Source organism: Condylura cristata, unplaced genomic scaffold (assembly GCF_000260355.1).
Source record: "Condylura cristata isolate star-nosed mole 26May11 unplaced genomic scaffold, ConCri1.0 scaffold00016, whole genome shotgun sequence".
Taxonomy (NCBI): domain Eukaryota; kingdom Metazoa; phylum Chordata; class Mammalia; order Eulipotyphla; family Talpidae; genus Condylura; species Condylura cristata.
The window spans coordinates 2,734,981-2,755,747 of NW_004567117.1; the positions used below are offsets into that span (position 1 = coordinate 2,734,981).

Below are 20,767 nucleotides of genomic sequence, written 5' to 3' on the forward strand. Positions count from 1 at the left end.
CTACCAAGAACAAAACAAAAATTTGAGAGAAGACCAAGGAATCATGCAGTGACATGTATAAAATTCAAGTGAGCTGTGTGAAAATTTGGAGTTGGGGCAGAAATACTATCACCTATGAACATTAAATGCTACACTTTTGGAAACTGAGGGTAGATTCATGTCAGGCTTCTTCTACAAAACACAAAACATCCTGGGTAGTAGTAGGTGATGACTTCCTGGCAATTTAAGTTCCTCTGATACCTGCTAGTCCCCACCCCAACCCCCATTTGACCCATGTCCACCTATGGATTTAGACAACTAGGCTTCTTTTGGGCTCCAGAGCGCAGATGGTCTAAGTTTTAGGGTATCTTCACAAGATTTTGTTCTCTCTGGTGTTCATAATAAAGGACTGTTCATTAGCATTTTTCAGAGAATTTGTAAAAGCATCTGAGCTCAACTCAAAACAAGGTTTTGTGCTTGTGGCATCTCAAAAATGGAAGACCTAATGCACCAAGATTTGCCTAGTTTTCTCCAGCAGACACTCCCATGGTGTCCAACTAATGCAAGTCCAAGATGCAGGTTCTGAATATGAAGGCACACACTCCCACCCTCCCTTCCCCCCTTATCTGTGTGGCAGTGTTAGCTGGGAATGGTTTTGTCCACAGATAGGACAGCCATCTGCTTTCTGCCCTGGGGATCCCAGTGGGGCAGCTCTTCCCTCTTGGATAATGGTGGAGAAGAGACAGATACACCAGCATCTTCGGGCCAGAATCAGATTCTCTAGATTTATGGAACAAGAATCTAAATCTAGAGAAGAAAAAACCGAGGCTGTGGGGGAAGAGGGAATAATACAGTCATGGCATGCAACGAACCAACTGGACCTTGAACAAAACTTCCTCCAAATGTATAGAGCAGGGCATATCCAAAGTCCTTGAATTTCCAGAACCCATTCAGAGTTGAAAGTTCCCACAAGTTAAATATGGGCGGGGTCTCTCTATTGATTCTGGTTCTATTCTTCTGAATCCACGAAAGTGGATTTGCAAGAAGCTAGCACAACTGAAGATGTCTAGCCCATGTTGTTTCTTTTTTCTCTGAGCTTTGGAAGATTCCCTGGGTTGGTTAAATCCAGGCCACAGCAGGTTGATAGGATGCCTGGATCCAGAAAGACAGGACTAAACTGAGCTGCAGGTTTGCAGGAAACGGGAAGGCCATCCCGACCATGAAGCCCACCAAGCCGCGAGGCGTAGCCTCTCCCTGAGCGCAGGCTCCACGGCTAGGGCTCCCTCTCCGCGCCCCTGCACGCGGGGGCTTGGCACACCGCGCGGGGCGGGCTCCTCGCGTCCGCTTGGTGCCGCAGCCCCATTGGCCCAGGGGCACGCCCGTCCCCGAGTGAGGCTTCCAAAGTTTCATTGAAGGTGGAGAAGTGCGCGCCCGCGGGGGAGCCCGGGCTGCGCCGCCAGGGCGAGGCTACACGGTGGCCGGCAGGGACGCGCGGGCATTCGGACGGCGTTGGATTTTCACTTCATTTTCCTTTTTAATTGAGACGGTGAGGGAGGGAGTTGGCGCCTCACCCGCTCGTTTTGCGCTTTCCTCTTGACTTCTGCCCACGCCCGCACGATTCCTTCTAGTAAGGAAGGACGCGAAGTGGCCCCAGCAAACCTCCCCGCGTTTCGCGGCTGCTGTCTGGGATGCTTCCGAGTGTCTGGCCGCTGGCTCCCGGGTCTCTCGGTCCCGAAGCTGGGGGTCTCAGAAGCTAAGCTGCACCGCCGCTTCGGATCGGCCGCGGCATCTTGCGGGCCAGCGCGCAGCTCAGGAGCCCAGGAGGGCGGCCCGCCTGCCGCTGTCTGCGGGGACCGACGGTCCGGGGAGGGCAGCCACAACTGGTGGGCTTCCAAGGGGACTCCGCGTGAAAACGCTCCAGAAATCCCTGAGCGACGCCCCAAGAGCCAGGCGAGAAGACGGCACACCTTTCTTGCCCTCAATCCTCTGCGCAGCGCCCCTGAGACCCTCCCAAAGTGCCCTCCTCTGCGCCTCGACCCAGCTACCCGCTGAGGGCGCCGCGGAATCCCGGAGTCTACACTTCATGGGCCTAACTCGGGGGATCAGGAGCCTGGCGAGGGGGGCGCGGCGACCCTGGTGAGGGTGGGCCAAAGCCTGGTGAGAACGTCCTCGAGGCGGACGGCACCGCGGCGGCCCTGGCCCAGGCAATGCTTGGGTGGCTGCGAGCTGACGGCGGGAGGCCCTAGGCGGGCATGGCGCGAGCCCCCCAGCCTTAGCAGACGTCGAACCCTGCCCCTTCCGCTCCAATTCGCCGGTGGACGCGATGGCTTCCGAAGTGGTGTGCGGGCTCGTGTTCAGGCTGCTGCTCCCCATCTGCCTGGCAGTAGGTGAGTGTGGATGGCTCAGTGAGGTTACTGTGAAGTCTGACTGGGACGCCTGGGTCGGGGGCTTCCAGGCAGACTTAAGTTAACCACTCTGGTGTTCTGGGCTCTGGGTAGTCCGCAGTCCATGCTGCATCAGGGCCAGTGGCATAGGAGTTCTGTAGCCCCGGGGCCCCCCTCCCCAACCCCCATAAAGCCCCACACTGGCACTTCCCCTGGGAGGCTTAAGACAGGGTCTCTTAACCTTCTGTTCAGCAAGGTGATCCGCATTGTGAAGTGTTAAATTTAGTCACAGGTGGATTTTCTTTTTCTTTTCATTTTGGAGTACTGTGCACAGTACTCCAAAGACTGGCTAGACCCTCGCTACCGCCACCTCCCTCCTAGGCACAGGGCCCTAATAGAGCCCATTCCTTCCCACCGTCCCCAGCCAGCACAGAAACCCCCTCTGCCCCACTCCATATTTGAGCAATTCTGACAGAAGTGAAGGACTCTAGTCCGTTTAAAAAGAAGAGATTGGGAATCTGTTTCTGAAATTTTTTTTACTCCTACACCACGAATCCTCCAGAAGTGCTGGATACTGTGGCTACAGACTACCAGGACCCAGCCTGAACCTTTCCATGCTGGCCTTTTCAGAACTTTGAAGGATCAGGAAGCCTGAGTGAGGTGCTCTGAGATTCACAAGGGTTAAAGGAAGAGCCAGAAAAGAATCCTCAGTCAAGGAATCTCAGAGAAGGATTTCAGTATTTCCACATGGCCGGCAGGGCATTAAAAGTAACTGGGTGTAAGGTCTAGATAATGCCAGTTGCTTGGAGAAAGCTCATTTCCGAGTTTCTCTTCTAAGAGCCTGTGCCTGTTACTCTGGATCTCACTCCTAAGAATGACAGACTGAGCCTTATTTTCCCTCTCTTTCCCCTCCCCTGAATTTGAATATAAAGCACTTTTTTGCCAAGTAGTAGTTGCATTTACAAGGAGTATGGCAAAAAAGCTCACCCCTTTTTGCATTTTCCAGAGACTGAAAACTCAAGAGCATACCTGTGCCAGATGTTTTATTTGCACAAGTAATATGAAGGGGAAGAGATTTCAGCATATTTTTCCAAGGGTCGATCCTAGCTACTAGGAGGATTTTGTAGTCCAGTATTAACACATAGAAAACCTCTGTGGAAAACCCTAGAAGGCTCTCAGAGTTGAAACTGTTGGTGTGCACTGTGCAGGGTTCTAGGGTCAGAATGCTCCTGCTGGCCTTGGCCTCTACTGAGTCATTTGGCTTTCTAGGCAGGCCTGTTTTGCAGGGATCTTTGTCTTTAACAGCCACTCCTGAAAAAGAGTAACATAGTTTCCACAAAGCTTATATGACCTGCGGACTGCACTCTTGTCCGCTGGTTTAAGTTTGAAAAGATAAAAAACCTTGCAAGCAATTTGGAGAAGACAGTATGGTTAATTCTGGTGTGTGGCACACAGTCTGGGGATCATCTGTGTACCTGAAGCACCTGGCACTGTGCCAGGCACATTTACTATTTGCCAAATGGAAGCTGGTGACTGAATTAACAAGGGACTTCCAGTGTGAGGTCTGATGTGTGTTGCCCCATGAGGATGGGGGAGGAAGCTTGAGGCATACATGGGTCAGGAGGCACTTGGGTCCTCTCTGGGGGGCATCTTCTCCACACACCCACCTTACCTTCTTCCACAGTTCGACCCTTCCCACCACCACCATGCCACTCTTTCTGCCCTACTCCCTCCTCTTGTTGCTGCTGGCTGACCATGCCAGCCTCGTCCACTTGAACATGAACAGTTAGCTGAGTGAAAGGACAGAAGGGTCACCCACTAACTAGTGGTGACTTCTCCCAGGGCCTCTGTTCTTACAGGATCCATCACTCCTACCTTGGATACACCAAGGCTACCAAGTTTAGCATCCTATCACTCTTGTTTTTAGTATTATGTTTGTAGAATTAGTGTTGATTTTTCAGTGTATACATTTTAGGGTATAGGCTCCCTGTTCTGCAAATGTATTGTCTTGCCATGCCCACCATCAAAGCCCCAATAATCTTTTACCACTCTCTCTTTTCTCCCAGTTCCTTACCTGCTCCTTCCAGTAGCCTCATTTTTGTTGTCAGATTTCAAGTATTTATCTGGGTGTGCTTTACTCTGTTCCTTTTTTATTTTAAGTATTCCACACATGAGCAAAAGCATCTGGATTTGTGTTTCTTTTTGACGTATTTCACTTACAGTTATCCCTTCCTGTTCCATCTTTACATTGTAACAAATGGCAAGACTTCACCTTTTTAATAGCTGAGTAGTATTCCATTGTATAGATAGACTACATCATCATCCATTCATTTGCAATTTGTTCCTGTAGCTAGCTATTGTAAATAGTGCTGCAATGTATATAAGAGAACAAGTTTCTCTTTGAATTGGTGTTTTTGTATTTTGGGGATACCTGACTAGGAGAGGGATTGCTTGGTCATAGGGTTTTTCATTTCTTGAGGAACTTCTATACTGTTTTCCATAGAGGCTGGACCAGTCTGCAGTCTCATCAATAGTGTAAAAGGGTTTTTTTCCTCTACACCTTCACAGGCCTATCTTATAGGCGTGAAGTGGTATCTCACTGTGGCTTTAATTTGTATTTTCCTGATGATAAGTGATGATGAGAACTTTTTTCTTGTGCCTATTGGTCATCTGCATGCCATGCCATTCTGACTAGTCAGTGGTGCTCTGTACTGAAAAGCCACATGGTAGAACTATTAAGTTTCTTCCTTAAGGGGGCCACCAGATTGCTTAGCATTCCCAGCTCTGGTGGCTTGCTCTGCAGTGTCAAACAGGGATCACCCTCTCTCTGATAGACTCCTGAGAGCTCCCAACTCCTTCTCACCCACCTCCTGCCTTCATGCTTGGCACCAGGCCCCTCGCTACACAATATCTAAAAGCTGGCACAAGGGTCCAGCTCTTCCTGGAAGGAGAGCTGCTTCCAGGGACATAAAGATGATTGCTCCTCACTACTGTCCTGCCTGGCTGCAGGGCCCTGAGTGCTTCTAGGCCATTCTTGACCTTCTCCCCTCTCTACCACATTCCTTTGGATCCCCTTGCATCCCATGAAAGCTAAACCAGGGAGTTGGGGATTGGAGGGGTGGCGCAGGCCTGCAGCATACCCACTCTGGTGTAATAGTAATATCTGTTCCCCTGTATCAGAAGGCTGTGGAGCTAAAGCTAGCTCTATAACTCCCCCAGCACAGCCCCCAACCATGTGAAAAACCATTCTAAGGGAAGGGGGAGGTCTTGGACCTGGGACCTTGGTCCCTGCCTGGAAGAGATCCCGAGCACCTACAAAGACCAGGAGACTGACCTCTGACTCACCTCCTTATTTGTGGACTGCTGCTTAGAAAAGACAACACACTTGGGGAGATTTGTGATGCCTTCTAATCCATTGTGCTGGTAGGGAGCGAAGGGAGCTGTGGAGGTGTTCCTTGATTTGAGCTTTCAGTTCTTTTCTACAGGAAGTGGATATTTTCAAGGTTATTGGAGGATTTTCAGGTCTGCCTACTCCCAAGGTGCTACTAAATCAAATATTCAGGTTTCCCTAATATCCTGGGAATGGAGAGTGCAGTGATCTGTTGCCATTAGGATCGATTTTTACATTTTAGCCATCTATTTTTATATCTGGGCAAGGCAGCCTTCAAAGCCAAGCCTTTATGTATTTGTTTCTCTTTAAACCCATTTCTCCAACATTGTTGTTGAAATTTATCACCACAGGGATGCTCTAGCCTTCTCACCTAATGATAGGTGTTAAAAATTAACTACTGTTGTGTTTAATCTGATGCTTAAGGTTTTCTTTTTTTTCCCAGTAAGAGAAGTTTACGGAGGAGTGGTAGTAAAATCAGGCCTCTTCTATGCAGGTGTTATGTGGCTCTTGAGTATTTAAAGCAAAACCCAAACCATAATGTAATAGGTTGTTACTATTGTAATAGCCAGTGAAAGAGACTCCCCTATTCATAAAATATGAAAATTTTAAGGATCACTAGTTCTCTATTTACCTAAGACTATGTTGGTAGGCTTTTTTTTTTTTTTTTTTACAAATCACACATAAAAAAAGACAGTATTGTGTATACAATCTTTAATAATTGCAGTAATGTCTGATTATTGCTGAGCACTTTAAACATATATTTATGTGTATTTCCTGTTAACTGGATTCTGCTGCCTGAAGTATATGATTTATTTCCGGTTGAAGAATGGATTGGTACTTTTTATTCACACACTCCTGACAGATTCATTCCATTTTGCCCAGTGTTGTTAGGAGTTCCTTGTGTCTTTTCTAAATGTAGCGGCTGGAGTGTGGAGAGGAACAAGGCAGAACAGGAGACTGTAGCACACAAAATGAACTGACCAACAAATTAACTGAGAGAAACACTAGAAAGATTTTGGAAATGCAGGAAGAATCTCTAAAATTCCCTTCAGAAATTAAATTTTGAGCACAAAGTGGAGTCACTTTGAGTCACCCATAGTTACTATTGGGTGACTATCTCCATGGAAGCTTCTTCCTATGACAGAATATATTTTTCTCACTTTAACGTCACACTTACACATACCCCAAGAATTAGAGTCACCTGAGCAGAATTGTAGAAATTTCATGGTGATGGCTAAATGGACAGTGTTCTAAGTCGTTTCATTTTACCACACCGTCCCAGCTTTATATAAGTAGATACTATTTATCAGTTTAAAGAAGAGAAAAAGAGTGAAAAATATGAAAGCTTTGTAATTGGTTCTCAAAATATTTCATAAATGCAGACAATGTGGTCATTTGAGCTGTGGAGGCTGGAGCCACGTCTCTGCCCTGTCATTTGTCAGTGGGTGTCATCTCTTTTCAGGCCAGGGGAGCTTGCTCTTACCCTAGAAGAGCAGGGTGCTTTGCGTGGTACTGTTGCAAGAGGAGGGTGCAGAGCTTTGGCAACTTTCGAGACCCCTCTTTGCCCAGGCTTTGTCCTTTACTATGTGGCTAGACAGTTGTTTTTACTGATTTTTCTTTTCCATCTGTAAAATGGAGATATCAGTGCTTGCTTTCTGGGGTGTTTGTGAGGCAGTGTGGACTGTGTGCTTTGCGTAATACCTTAAATAGTGCATATGCTCACAAAAGGTGTCAATGCATACATGAAGAATAGAAAAACAGGGATGCTTAGGAGCAGCTTAGTAGAAATGGCAGACTACATGATAGCGACATGAGTCACAGGGAAACACATGAGAGTACCTGAGGTCCACGTGAAAGTAACGTAGAGCTTTCCTGGAGCCAAATTTTGCAGGTGAAGGTTGGTATGTGTGGCGGGAGAATTTTTAATCATCAGGACTTTTCTCACTAGTTGTACTCACTATTTTATTTATCTGCAGTTACAGTCCACTTAAATAATGTGTACTCCCTGGAGCTATACTGACAGCCCTTTCTTTTGTCTTTCTGACACAATACCGTCATTCTGTGGCTTTTTATTTAATGATTCTGTTTATTTATTTTTACATGCCATTTTCCTTGTAAGTCTTAAGCTCCTAACAGTTAATTGGATATGAAGTGATACTCATATATAATATTTTAAATTTTCCTAGAACTTAGAATAAAGTACACACCTGTATATTTAAGACCAATTATATTATGATATGGGAACTGTATATAAGACATTAACTTTTGCAAGATTTGTGGATTTAAACAGTTGTTTTGAGGAATCATATAAACAGAATAAGGCACATGTCCTATTGAGTTAAAACTAAACAAAGTTGTGTTGAATATCATTTAAGTGATACTTGGTGATAAAAGAAGAGCCTTGATAGAATTTTTATTTGTTATTCCCCCCACTTGGCCTTTCAGACTACCCAGAACAAGGCAAAATAAAGAAGAAAGAAGAGATGTAAACCATACATTGAATGTCTATGGAGAGAGTGTTCTGACAGACTGTTATGAACAATTTAATAATTTTTGAACTTTCCAGTAATTATCTAGTAACATACATCCATTTAAATGTTTCAAATCATTTTTAAAATTGAAAAGTAGCATACAGTCTTATATTTTTTCCTATTTATTGGTGGATTAGAAAATTATATGTGTCATTTTTTTCTGTTTTCCTTCAGAATATACAACTTTTGTTTTTCCTTGTCTTATCATTTAGTTTGGGGACAGTTTCTTATTAATAAATTATTTTTGAATTCTCTTTTTTTCTGTATTGGTAGACACAATTCTGTACTAAATTAGGATATTACAGATGTACATGTTTCAACTTTTCTGTATATAATTTCAATTTTTAAATATATTTCATAAAAAAAGACTAGATTTAGTATATCTACATGGTTACTTTGGGCTTTTTGTTGAAATTTTACTAGTTGTCTGGGTGGGAGGGGTGATTTTACTGACTTGAATTGCTCTGGTAAAGTTATTCTATTACAGAATCGATCATTCTGAATGATTTCAAATGATTCTCTTTTCTGTTTTTGTTTTGTTTTGTTTTGTTTTTTAAGATTTATTTATTTGTGCATACAGAACTGGAGTAGAGTCCAGAGGTGCAGGGGGTGAGAGGACTCATCTGAGACAGAGTGGGGAGCAGAAAAGGCAAATCAATGAAGTACACTGTTGAGGGAAGCAGTGGGCGTGTCAGGAGAGGTCTGCCTCGCCATGTGGGTCAGCTCCGGGGCAGGGATCAAACTCATGCTGAAGTGGCTTTCGCTTCTTAGTACTGTGCTTTAATCTGCTGTGCCACTAGGGAGGTGTTTTTTTTTTAACTTTGAATTTTCCATTTCCTTTCACCCTGCCTTCTTGACTTAATTTGATCAAACATCAAGCCTCCTTTCTTCTCCCCCCTCCCATTCTTTTTTGTACCTGTTGTCTATGAACTTTCCCTCAACTCCTTAACCTGAACATTCCCTTTAAGTCAACTAGTGTTTCAGTCCCATTGTTAGAGGGAAAAGATGTCCTGATGAACTCTACAGTTACAGGTCTTGTGGATTCCATCCACACCCCAGACTCCAGAACTACACCAAAGGGTGGATTGCTGGGACCTGAGGGTGGAGTTAGGCAGTCATGTTTGGCTATAAAACTGGATACGTGGGCTCTGGAGGTCTCCTGTTTTCTTGACTTGTGGCTTGTCTCCTGGCTCTTCACCAGGTTTCTGCACGTTATTGGGATTCCAGGTCAGCGAAACTGGTAGAACACATTAGGAAACTCATCTCTCTCTTTCCTTGAGTTATTTCCCTTTCTCTTGTAAACAAACCCATTATTAATCTTATTGTATGTGCCTGCATTTGAATCTTATAAGTCCCTTTAAGTGCAAGGGTGAGGACCCACAGTAACACCTCTGGTACAAGTGCTGTTTAATTCAAGTACCTTGTTCACAGGTGTTCCTGTTTGTCTTTGCTCTTTCATCTAGACCAGCAGAAATGTTGCTTGGCTTCACCCTTTTTGTGTCCTGTAGTAATGAAGAAACTTCAAGCCTCCACCTTGGCCTCTTGACCTCTTTCCAGCCTGCTCATGTTCTGAGACACATGTGCCCCACTGCCCAGAGATCTCTAGGGTCTCTTCCACAGTTAAAAGCGTACACAGGGCTTGTGTCCATCAACTGCATCCCAGTTTTACCTCTGTGTAATCAATGCCACTGTCAGTGCCATTCCACTTTCAACATAGCGCCTAGCCAGCAGAGCAGCTAGTTTGTATTTCTGTCCTGATAGGAAGAAGATACTTTTGGTAGATGATGCTGTCAACCAAGTCTAAGTAAGGATCATTCTATTTTCATAACTCCTCTTTTCATTAGAAGGGTCTCAGGGTGGATAAAATTTAGAGCAGAGGTAAACCTTTCTTCTTGCAATGATAGTCAAGAGGTAGGAGAACTGTTGTTGTGCTCCCTGCTCTGGGAGTCTGCAGGATGACACCTGTTGCTCTATTTTCTTGTAGGAGCTTCATTCCCCACCATGGTTCAAGTCAGCCTTCTAGTAGAGGAACCTCAAGCTGGAGAATGGGGAAAACAAACATTAGAATGGAGAAAGTGCTTCTTTACCTACAAAGGGCATGACCTAGAAGTCATATGAATCATTTTTACTCACATCCCATTTGCCTGGATTTAATAATTCTTTACTTTTTAATGTCCTTCACAGACTGGACTCAATTGCAAGGGAAACTGGAAAATGTAATTTTTGCTTTGTTTGGTAATGTGCTTAGCTAAAAAGCGGGGAAGTTTGTTCCAGTGTGGCTATAGAGAATAGAGATTAACTTCCCACTATGAGTCTCCCTCCTGTACAGGAAGGTAACTTGGTGACCTTGTGGGTTTTGCAGAATTTTCTTCTCTATAATCCTGCTTTGCACCAGGCTTATAATAAGACACAAGTGCTAATAGGCTATATGAGGTGTGCTGTATCACCCCAGACTGGGGGTGGGGGTGCTCTCCATCACAGGAACTAGATCATTTCCTATCCTAGAAGAAATCTGAGGAATATGTGTGGGAGTGGGAGTTAGAAGTGTGAGATACACTCAGGAAACAACACACACTTTCTTTTTTTGCTTCTTTACATTTTATGGTCTCTGACACCCAGAGGGAAAGACTGTCTTCATTAATAGCCCCAGTTCTAAAATGCAGTTGCTCAGGTACAGATACTGACTGGTCATAGTAACTGTGTGACCTTGACGAAATTGTTTAACTGCTCTGATCTTTGGTTATTTTGTCGCAAAAATGAGTTGGTGATAATATGCTCAGAAGGTTGTTGCATGGCTTCGGTGATGGTGCTTATAAAGAACTTGGCACTGTACCTGATGCATGGTGAATGCTCAGAAAATCTTACCTCTAATTTATGAGATCCAGGTGGAGATTTAGGCTTTATTATTTGTCACAGGTCAGTGTGAGGGCCTGTCATCAGACACAGTTTCCACACACAGATAATTTGGAGTTTCAGTCAAATTCCAGGAAGCGTTGGAACATGATCAGCAAATTTTGAACTATCTGCTTGGCCTTCCCTCACTTGGTTGTTAGAAGAGGCCTCTGTGCTATTGTTCTTTGTTAACTTTGAAATAATGTGACATCTTCATGTTTTTTTTTTTTTATTCCCCTTGTCAGCAGAATGGTTTCCTCTGTTTTCATCTAATACTTGCTTCACTTTATCACAGTTTTGTACTTAGTTTCGTGGTTGCTCTTTTCTCTTCCATATCAGCAAACTCAGGAATGCTTTATAATTCTTCTTGATAGCCCTGCACTAAAGTCACTGTCAATATATAGTAGATATTTGACTCTTGCTGTATTTCCTGTAAGTTTGCTCACTGCGAAGCTCAGATGTGATTGTTGCACCTCCTCTGCCCACAGAGGCTCACTGTCATGCAATGAGCTTGGCGAAACATTTGCTATTTGATAGATCAAGAGGCTCACAGACTCATTTTCTTTCCAGTACACCAAAATCTGAAACTAGGTAACAGTAGCTCGCTTTTCCAGCTATCCGGGTTGTACCTTTGAATATAAATTCATAGCATTCTGAGTCACACACTCTCCAACTTGCACAAATGTGAATTTTATTAAAGTGGCAATTAGTAAACATTTACTTGCCTTACAGTAAATAAAAAAGCAAATAAATAAATAACAACAACAGCAACAACAAAAAACATTTGATGATGGTAAAGTTTGACCAGAACATTATCCTTGAAGTGCATATTATTTTTTAAAATGTTTTCAGTTCTCCTGGAACCACACAAATCGACCTGTTTTCTGGTGTGGTCAAATCAGCTAGGGTCAGCAAGTTTGGCCACAGGTGCAGGGAAGAAGGAGGAATATAAATTCTTAGCAAACTGATCATTTTGAGCCCAAGCTCCATGGAAATGTCTGTGGAGACAACCTAGCACCTGCTAGGTGCTCTAGGTTCTCTTTGGTGTGCTGTGCTGCCTGCCTTGCAGTGCTCTGCCTTGGCATTGGCACAGGGGTATGTACCCTGCTACATCTAAACACTGAGTACTTTGGAAAAGGCCTGAAGGTCTAGGGAACAAGTCTCCATCCTGCGAATAATGAGCTACGTGACTTGGCAAAGTCACGGAAAATCTCTATTCCTTGACTGCATCATTTAGAAAATGAGATTTTCAAGGCTAAGAAATATTTTCATCCTTCTCTGGTAATATTTCTTCATATACATTTTTTTCTTCAATATTAGAAGGTAGAAATCATGACCTTAATTTGTTCTGGTCTCTTAATGACCATCATATGTATAATATTTCACACTTGATCTCAAATAAGTACTAGGGACTGCTAAGGAAAATGTGTAATTTTTTAACTTAGATATTTGAGCACTTTTTAGTTGGCCATGAAGGGTCTTTCTAGTTTAAATTTGGCAAAATAATATTTTAGTGATTCTTCATTACTTGTTTCCAGCACAGAATCACACACACCCTGCGTGACTGATGACTGTAATGCCAAATGGGAGATCACATTTGGTTGAGAATTGGCTGTATGTAAAGCAGAAATAATAGGATTTTACCATTTATGGTTTAGGCTTTAATATGCTTATTAAAACACACACACACACAGAGTTATTAATTGAAGTTGAATCAAATTGTAGGAACACAGAACTGTAGAAACAAAATATGAATGGGAAAAATTTGTTTTGACTTAACAGACCAACTTTCATTTCAAGGTATAACATTTCAGTGATATTGCAGACTTTATGAGGTCTTAGCTGGACGGTTCTATTACATAGCAAAGGAAACTTTGTTAGGTTGCACAAAGTTTTCATGTGTGTGTAGGCTGGGCTCCCGTGTATAGTCATGGTTCCCATGTATAGGCGGGCTGCCATGTGTAGTCGGGGCTCCCGTCATAGGCGGGCTCCCATGTGTAGTCTGGGCTCCCACTGGTGTGTGTTGCTGTCACCTGGCTTCAGAGCTAGCCCTGGGATATGAGCTTCCTGCACTTCAGAATTCCACTCCTCATTTCCTATTTGTTGTCCTTTGTCTTTTAAAAAGTAATGGTTGGCGCTTGCCCAATAAACCTAATTTTGACACTTTTTGACTTTGGGGCTTGAAGTCAGTGCCTCTGATGAGTTCTACTCAACCCTCACGCCCCCACCTCTCCGCCTGTACTGTAGCTCAGAGCCTCTATGGGGGCAGGGAGGAACATCCTCACTCACACAGGGTTAAAGGTCAAATGACAGGCTATGGGAGGCTAGACAGTAACAAATGGTTTCTTTTTTTTTTTCCTGGTGACTTTGTACTTTCCAGAAACCTCCAGTTCCCAGATATTTTTTTATTAATAACTAAAAACATCTTTAGCAATAATTTCCAGAGTATCAGTATGTTTGCTGTTGCACTGCCTTAGAATCATATCCGATTTTTAACCAGAAGTGACATTGCCTTAACAGTCTCACACCTCATTCACTGACCTCAACTTATAACTGTTTTGGTCTACTTTCATACATGAAAACCACCTTCAACAATACAACCACTTTCCCCTGGGCAGATTATTTAAACGACTGTTGGAATAGGTCACACAGGCATTTCTTAAGGTGGATAACAACATATTTTGAGCAGTGATCTTTAGGATAGAGCACAGCTTACCAAAATTACTAATTAGAAGGGAACAAATCTCAGCTATTATCTACTCCTTATGACACTAATTGGCTATTTATTTTAATATATCCATACTTAGTTCTGTATATTCCTGAAAAGTATATTTTAAATGTACTGCTGGCATACCAAAGAAAGAGAAATGTGCTAGTTAAGCAAACTCTATTTAGAATATCTTTGCAATATGAAGCACAGGATAGCAATATTGTTACATAAATTTGAGCCTACGCATAATGCATTTTCTTAAGAACATAGCTGGAGTGTGGTTTTATTGGTGACTTTGTTTCTTTCATCACTTTTACAATGTTTCCTTTGATTTTGCACACTTTTTCTTTCTCCTCTCCATTATCCATTTCCCAGAATTCACTAAAATAATGCAGTAATCCAAGACCGCTTCATAATGTGCCCTGCCTTGGCCTTTCCTATCTTAAAATAGCACTGGCTTTGTTTACTCCAATGTCAAAGAAAGCTCATGGCTAATATATTTTTGCTGATTCATATCACTTTTGATATTTTTGCTTTCTAGGTTTCTTTTTAGTTTTTGCCCAAGAAAAGTGAAAAAATTTAAAAATCTTGCCCTGAAGTTGAGTAAATACTGCCACTAAAATCTCTCCACCTCTGTATCCTAATTCTGCAATTAACATTTGTTCTGTATCTCAAGTCTCATTTAAAATGTAACAAAAATATTTGGGGGGGGCATTACTTTCTTTTTTTCTCCTTAGAAGTGACAGATAGAGGCATTAAAAAGTGTGTAAGGTCACCCCTGGGGGATAGTGTAGGGCTGGTGCTGGGCCTGGGTTTTCTCCCTTTGTCCTCACTAGACCACCTGCCAGCCCCAGGCACCTGTGTACAGGCCAGAAGTACCTGGGCTTCTTGTTCCCATGCTGGCAATAGCCTTGTTCATTCATTAAGGAACTTGTCATTTATTCACTCATTCTTGTTTATTTCTACCAAAAGCAATCAAATTTCAGTTGCTCCTTAAACAAACCCATTTAGCCCTTGACTCCTGTGTCTTCCTATTATTGTTCTTTGATAGAATTGGGGCTAAATAAATGTAAGTTTTGGTTTGTTATGAACATTTTTCTCTAGAGAACATCACAGATGACCTGTGACTCTATGAACACAAGGAATGACTTTCCAACATCAGGTAGAGGGTTAACATTTATAGATTCTGAGTGTTACAAATTTCTACCTCAAGCAATCCTGGGAAAAATGTAAAGTATACAAACACAGTTCAGCCTCTTCCCACTCTTCCTTTTTAACCCTGCATTCATAATTTCTTCATCTTTCCTTTCCCTTTCTCCATACTGTATTACTAAACATTCTAAAAGTGGAAATTCAGTGACTAATGAGAATCATAAAAGTCAATTCTATTTCCACCTATGATAGTGAAGTAAATTTTCTGAAGCATTGTAGTAGTTTTAAATTCAGTCATAATTCCTTTTTTTTTTTTTAAAGATTTGTTTATTTATGCATACAGAACTAGGGCACAGACCAGAGATCCAGGGGCAGTGAGAGGATTCATCAGAAACAGAGCGGGGAGCAGAACAGGCAGATCCATGAAGTACACTGCTGAGGAGAGTAGTAGGTGGGTCAGGAGAGGTCTGCTCTCCATGTAGATTACCTCCGGGGCTGGGGATCGAACTCCCACTGAGGCTGCAGCTAGCTTGCAGTGCTGTGTCCTAACCCGTTGCACCACCAGGGAGGAAGGGCCCTCAGTCATAATTCTTAAAAATTATAACTTAGTGGCCCTCCCTGGTGGCGCAGTGGGTTAAAGCACAGCACTGAGAATCTAAAGCCGCTTCTGCATAAGTTCAATTCCCGCCTGCCCCGGAGGTGACCACATGGCTTGGCAGACCTCTCCTGACCCACCCGCTGCTCCCCTCAGCAGTGTACTTCTTCGATCTGCCTGTTCTGTTCCCCTCTCTGTCTCTGGTGAAGCCTCTCACCGCCCCTGAGCCTCTGGCCTGTACCCCAGTTCTGTATGCACAAATAAATAAATCTTTAAAAAAAAAAGTTATAACTTAGTAATATATATGTGCAGGGAGGGGTTAAGGTGGTAAGTTATAACTTAGTAATATATATATATATGCAGGGAGGGGTTAAGGTGGTTACAGCTTTAAAAACTTAGGTGTGGATGAAGGTTAGAAGGCATTAAGTATCTCAGGATGCTGTGTGATCAGGCAGAGCTGACACAGTGCATGGTGAATAAAACTTGGTTGTAACACCCTTAGTAAATATCACAGCTGCATATCAAATTCCTTGAATGTAACTGTTTATATTGTTACTGTTTCTTTTATTATTTTTTTTCTCATTATTGAGTTAACATTGGTGTACAACACTGCCTATGATTAGGACAATGAGTTCACATTCCTCAGTCTGTCACACACTACACTTACCAACAGAACTCCCAGCCCTTTACTCTCCTACTTTTGCTTCAACCCTGACTTCTTTTCCTCTCTAGTTGTCTCATTTGGATTTCTAATATTTGTTTTAATATAGTTTTGTCAATTCCTTTGCTTGCTTTGTTTTTATATATTCCATATATTAGTAAACTCATCCATCATTTGCCTTTCTCTTCAGACTCATTTCATTTGGCATAATCCCTTTCAGTCCATCTACATAGTCGCAAATGGTAAAAGTTCATCTTTTTGATGCTGTGCAGTATTACATCATGTACACATGGCATATCTTAACCTACTGCACTGTTTTTGGACAATTATCTTATTTCCTTAACTTGGCTATTGCATATAGTGTTGCAGTGAACATAGGAGTATATATATTGCTGCGAGTTACTTTTGTCTTCATGTAGAAGAAACACAGTGGAATTAGTGGGTCACATGGTAGATCTATTTTCATTATTCTAGGAACTTCCATACTATTTTCCATTGAGGTTGGAGCAGTTTACATTCCAACAGTGTAGGAGGGATTCTTTTCCTTCACTTTCTCACCCATATTTGTTGTTTCTGGGTTTTGTGATATGGGCCATTTTCATGGGTGTGAGGTGGTATCACATTGGATTTTGATCTGCAGTTCCCTGATGATAAGTGATGTTGAACATTTTCTATGTGCCTGTTATCCATATGCATGTCATCTTTAGAGAGAGTTTACTTAGTACATCTGCCCAATTTTTATTGGGTTATTTGTTTTCTTTTTGTTGATTGGTATGAATTATTTGTCAATCTTGAATATTAACCACTTGTTGGAGGTATGCTGTGCAAATATTGTATCCCATTTAGGAAGGAGTCTTTTTGTTTTAATGATAGTTTCACAGTTCAGCTGCTTTTTAGCTTGATTTTGTCTCATTCATTTAATTTTCTATGTTTTATTTAATGTTAGAATTGACTCCTGAAAGGTCAACTGAAATCATTGTAGTCAATGTTTTAACCTCTGCTTTTTCTATGTATTTTTTAGTTTCTGATTTTGCATCCAAGTCTACATTCAATTTGGTTTAAATTTTTGTTTATGTTGTGAGAATAATCTAGATTCATTTTTTTCACATGGTGGTCAAGTTTCCTTAGACATGTGATCCAGTTTTGGAAGAGACATTCCTTCCTCCACTGTATACTCTTGGCTTCTACAATAGATTAACTGTCAATATAAATGTAGGTTTATATCTGGGCTCTCAACTCTATTTCCTTGGTCCATGTGTCTGTTTGTATTCTAATACCATACTATTTTGATCACTATAGACTTGTAGTGTCATTTGAAGCCTGGGAGCATGATACATCCATTTGTCTTCATTTTTATCAAGACTGCTTTGGCTATTCATGTCTTTCATGGTCCATACACATTTAAGTAATGTTTGCTCTATTTTTTTAAAGGAGGCTGTTGAAATTTTATTGGTATTACACAGAATTTATCTATTACTTTTGGTAAGATGGATATTTTAACAATATTAATTCATTGGATCCATGATCAGGATCCAATAGCTTCCTAGTTCCTTGAGTCTGCTTTTCTTTTCACAGTATTTTATACTTTTTGTTGAATGTCTTTCACCTTCTTTGTTATGTTTACTCCTAGGTATTTAATAATTTTTGATGCTACTGTAAATGGATTTTTTTTCTTGATTTCTTTCTCTTCTAGTTAATTACTTACATGTAGGAGTGCAACAGATGTTTGCAGTAATCTGCTACTTTATTAGAAACAAACTTTATTGTTTCTAATACTTTGGCTAGTGAAGTCTTTAGTAGGGTTTCCTATTTATATTATCTAATTACCTGCAAATAGTGATAGCTTTACTTTGCTTTATAAATTTGGACTCACTTTTATCATAAAGATGTTTATATTAGTGTCATATGGTCCTCTGTATACCTGATGTCTCAGTTGTAACTTCTCTTTTATTTCTGATTCTGTTTATTAGAATATTCTCTTTTTCTCTGAGTCTAGCTAGAGGTTAGCCTATCTTATATTTATTTTGAAGAACAAACTTTTGGTCATTGATCTTTTGAGCTGTCTTTTTCACTTCTATTTCATTATTCTGCTCTAATTTTTATTATTCCCTTTCTAATAGTTGCTTTTTATTTGCTTTGACCTTCTATATCTAGAGTATTAGAGTATAATGTTAGACTATTTATGTGAGCTCTTTCTTTTTTGTGATGTGAATTGTAATGTTATAGGTTTCTTCCTTAGTACTGCTTTTACTGAATCCCATAAGTTCTGGGATGTAACGTTTTCATTTTGTTTGTCCCCATGTACATTTTGTTTCCTGCTTTGATTTTTTTTCATGAACCTAATTGTAATTCAGTAGCATGTTTTCCAGTCTCCATAGATTAGCATTTTCTCCTTTTTGTGCTACTTCAGTACCATTGCACAGCATATACTTGATATAAGTCTCCACTAACTTACTGACACTGTTTTGTGACCCCAGGTGTGGCCTTTTCTGGAATATGTTCCATGTTCACATGAGAAGAATGTATCCTCAGCATTTTTGAGGTGTGGTGGCCCATAAATGTGTAGTTACTCATGTACTCTTATTTTTCTATTAAGACTATAGTTTCCTTGTTGATTTTCTGTCTGGTTGATCTGTCCATTGATACAGTTGAGGTGTTAAAGTCCCTTTCCACTATTAGGTTGTGGCCAATATCTGTTTTTAGGTTTGTTAATGCATTTTTTTTTAAGATTTTATTTATTTATTCATACAGAACTGGGGTACAGGCCAGAGATGTGGAGGGTGAGAGGATTCACCAGATACAGAGCGGGAAGCAGAACAGGCAGATCGAGGAAGTACACTGCTGAGGGGAGTAGCCGGCAGGCCAGGAGAGGTCTGCTGCACCATGTGGTCACCTTTGGGGCAGGCGGGGATTGAACTCGTGCGGAAGTGGCTTTAGCTTCTTAGTGCTGTTCTTTTAACCCGCTGCACCACCAGGAGGGCCTGTTAATGCATTTTTAAAAGATTTATTTATTTATGCATACAGAGCTAGGGTACAGGCCAGAGGTGCAGGGGCGGTGAGAGACAGAGTGGGGAGCAGAACAAGCTGACTGATGAAGTACACTGCTGAGGGGAGCAATGGGTCAGGAGAGGTCTGCCAAGCCATGTGGATCACCTCTGGGGCAGGGATTAAACTCGTGCTGAAGTTGCTTTAGCTTCTTAGTGCTGTACTTTAACCAGCTGCACTACCAGGAAGGGCCTTGTTAATACATTTTAATAGCTCTCCATTTGGTCCTCTTACTGCTATTTTAAGCAGAATTTAGTGGCCATAAGACATCTTATATTGTAAGAAGTCTTAATTTCCCTACCAAATTTTAATTTTTCTATAAGAATATTCCCAATTTAACTGATTTAACTAATATGTTAAATATTTGTTAGTTAACTGATTAGTTAAATTAAATTTAACTAATATGTTAATGTTTTCTATTTTAAACATGTAAGGAATTACTTAATAATGAATAATTTTATAATAACTATTAAGTGAACCACATATTAAAAATTCTGAAATGGCATAAAGGCTTTTATATTATACAATTAATAAAATCATATTTTATACAATTAATCACATTTTGTACAATTAATCATATTTTATATAATTGGGAGACATGATATAAATGTGATTCTCTGTTTATCTTACTGCACAAATTAATAATTGCTGTAATATGTAAAATATATTAAGCAGAATAAATGCTTTTTGGTGTTAAATTATCTAATTTTGTGTTCAGAGGTTCTTTTCAGTATATTGAGTATCAAGAGTTTCTTTTCCTGATGATGCCTAAAATCCTATTGTAAGTTCTACATTCGAGATCTCTAGTGCTTGGAGACAGTGGTCTATGCTTTTTGCAGCCCAACACCTAATATAATCAGCATGAGTAATATCATCATGAATTATGTGAAGTTTTAATATAGTTACTAAGATGTTAGAAGCTACATTTGCAAAGCCACAGGATAGTTTATACAACTTATTGTGATTTCTATGGTAGACCATGCAGGGGCAGATAGAAATGTAGGATCATGTTAATTCCCAGGAATGGTGTTAAGAGGTCAAAGTTCTCATCAAAGGGTTCTTATATTAAATAAAATAAATGTAAAAACTCACAAAGTTCAGAGTTTGCTTAGAATTTGTTTTTTAACATATGTGTACCAGATAGTCATCTACTGGATGTTAACTAACTTCTCTAGTAGACAACTGAACGAGCAAATGTATGAAGTAGAACTGTATTTTACCATGGTGGAAAACAACAATTTGCTAATTCTATCTTATAACTTAATTATAGTAGCAAGATAGATGCATTCAGGAAATTCAGATATTTTTGCAAAAATCATATACATGTTCATATACTTATAACCATTAATTTGGGTGGTTCCAAAGGTAAATAAAGAGTTAGATTCTAATTAAAAAGTAAAGTGCGGGCCCTCCCTGGTGGCGCAGCC

At 41.1% G+C, this 20,767-nt stretch overlaps 1 protein-coding gene across 9 annotated transcripts in view; it reads left to right on the top strand.

The window, feature by feature from the left end:
- Positions 1 to 1,370: 1,370 nt before the first annotated feature.
- Positions 1,371 to 20,767, top strand: part of PIEZO2 (piezo-type mechanosensitive ion channel component 2) — a 431,477-nt gene continuing 412,080 nt past the window's right edge. For 4 of the 9 annotated variants that reach the window (XM_012725834.1, XM_012725839.1, XM_012725835.1 and 1 more), the window contains exon 1: positions 1,384 to 2,366. In XM_012725834.1, the coding sequence (XP_012581288.1) occupies positions 2,303 to 2,366 (64 nt within the window). In that variant the 5' untranslated portion in view covers positions 1,384 to 2,302. Of the gene's footprint in view, positions 2,367 to 20,767 lie in introns of all 9 variants that reach the window. The other 5 variants (XM_012725838.1, XM_004683973.2, XM_012725841.1 and 2 more) reach the window with 4 other exon arrangements.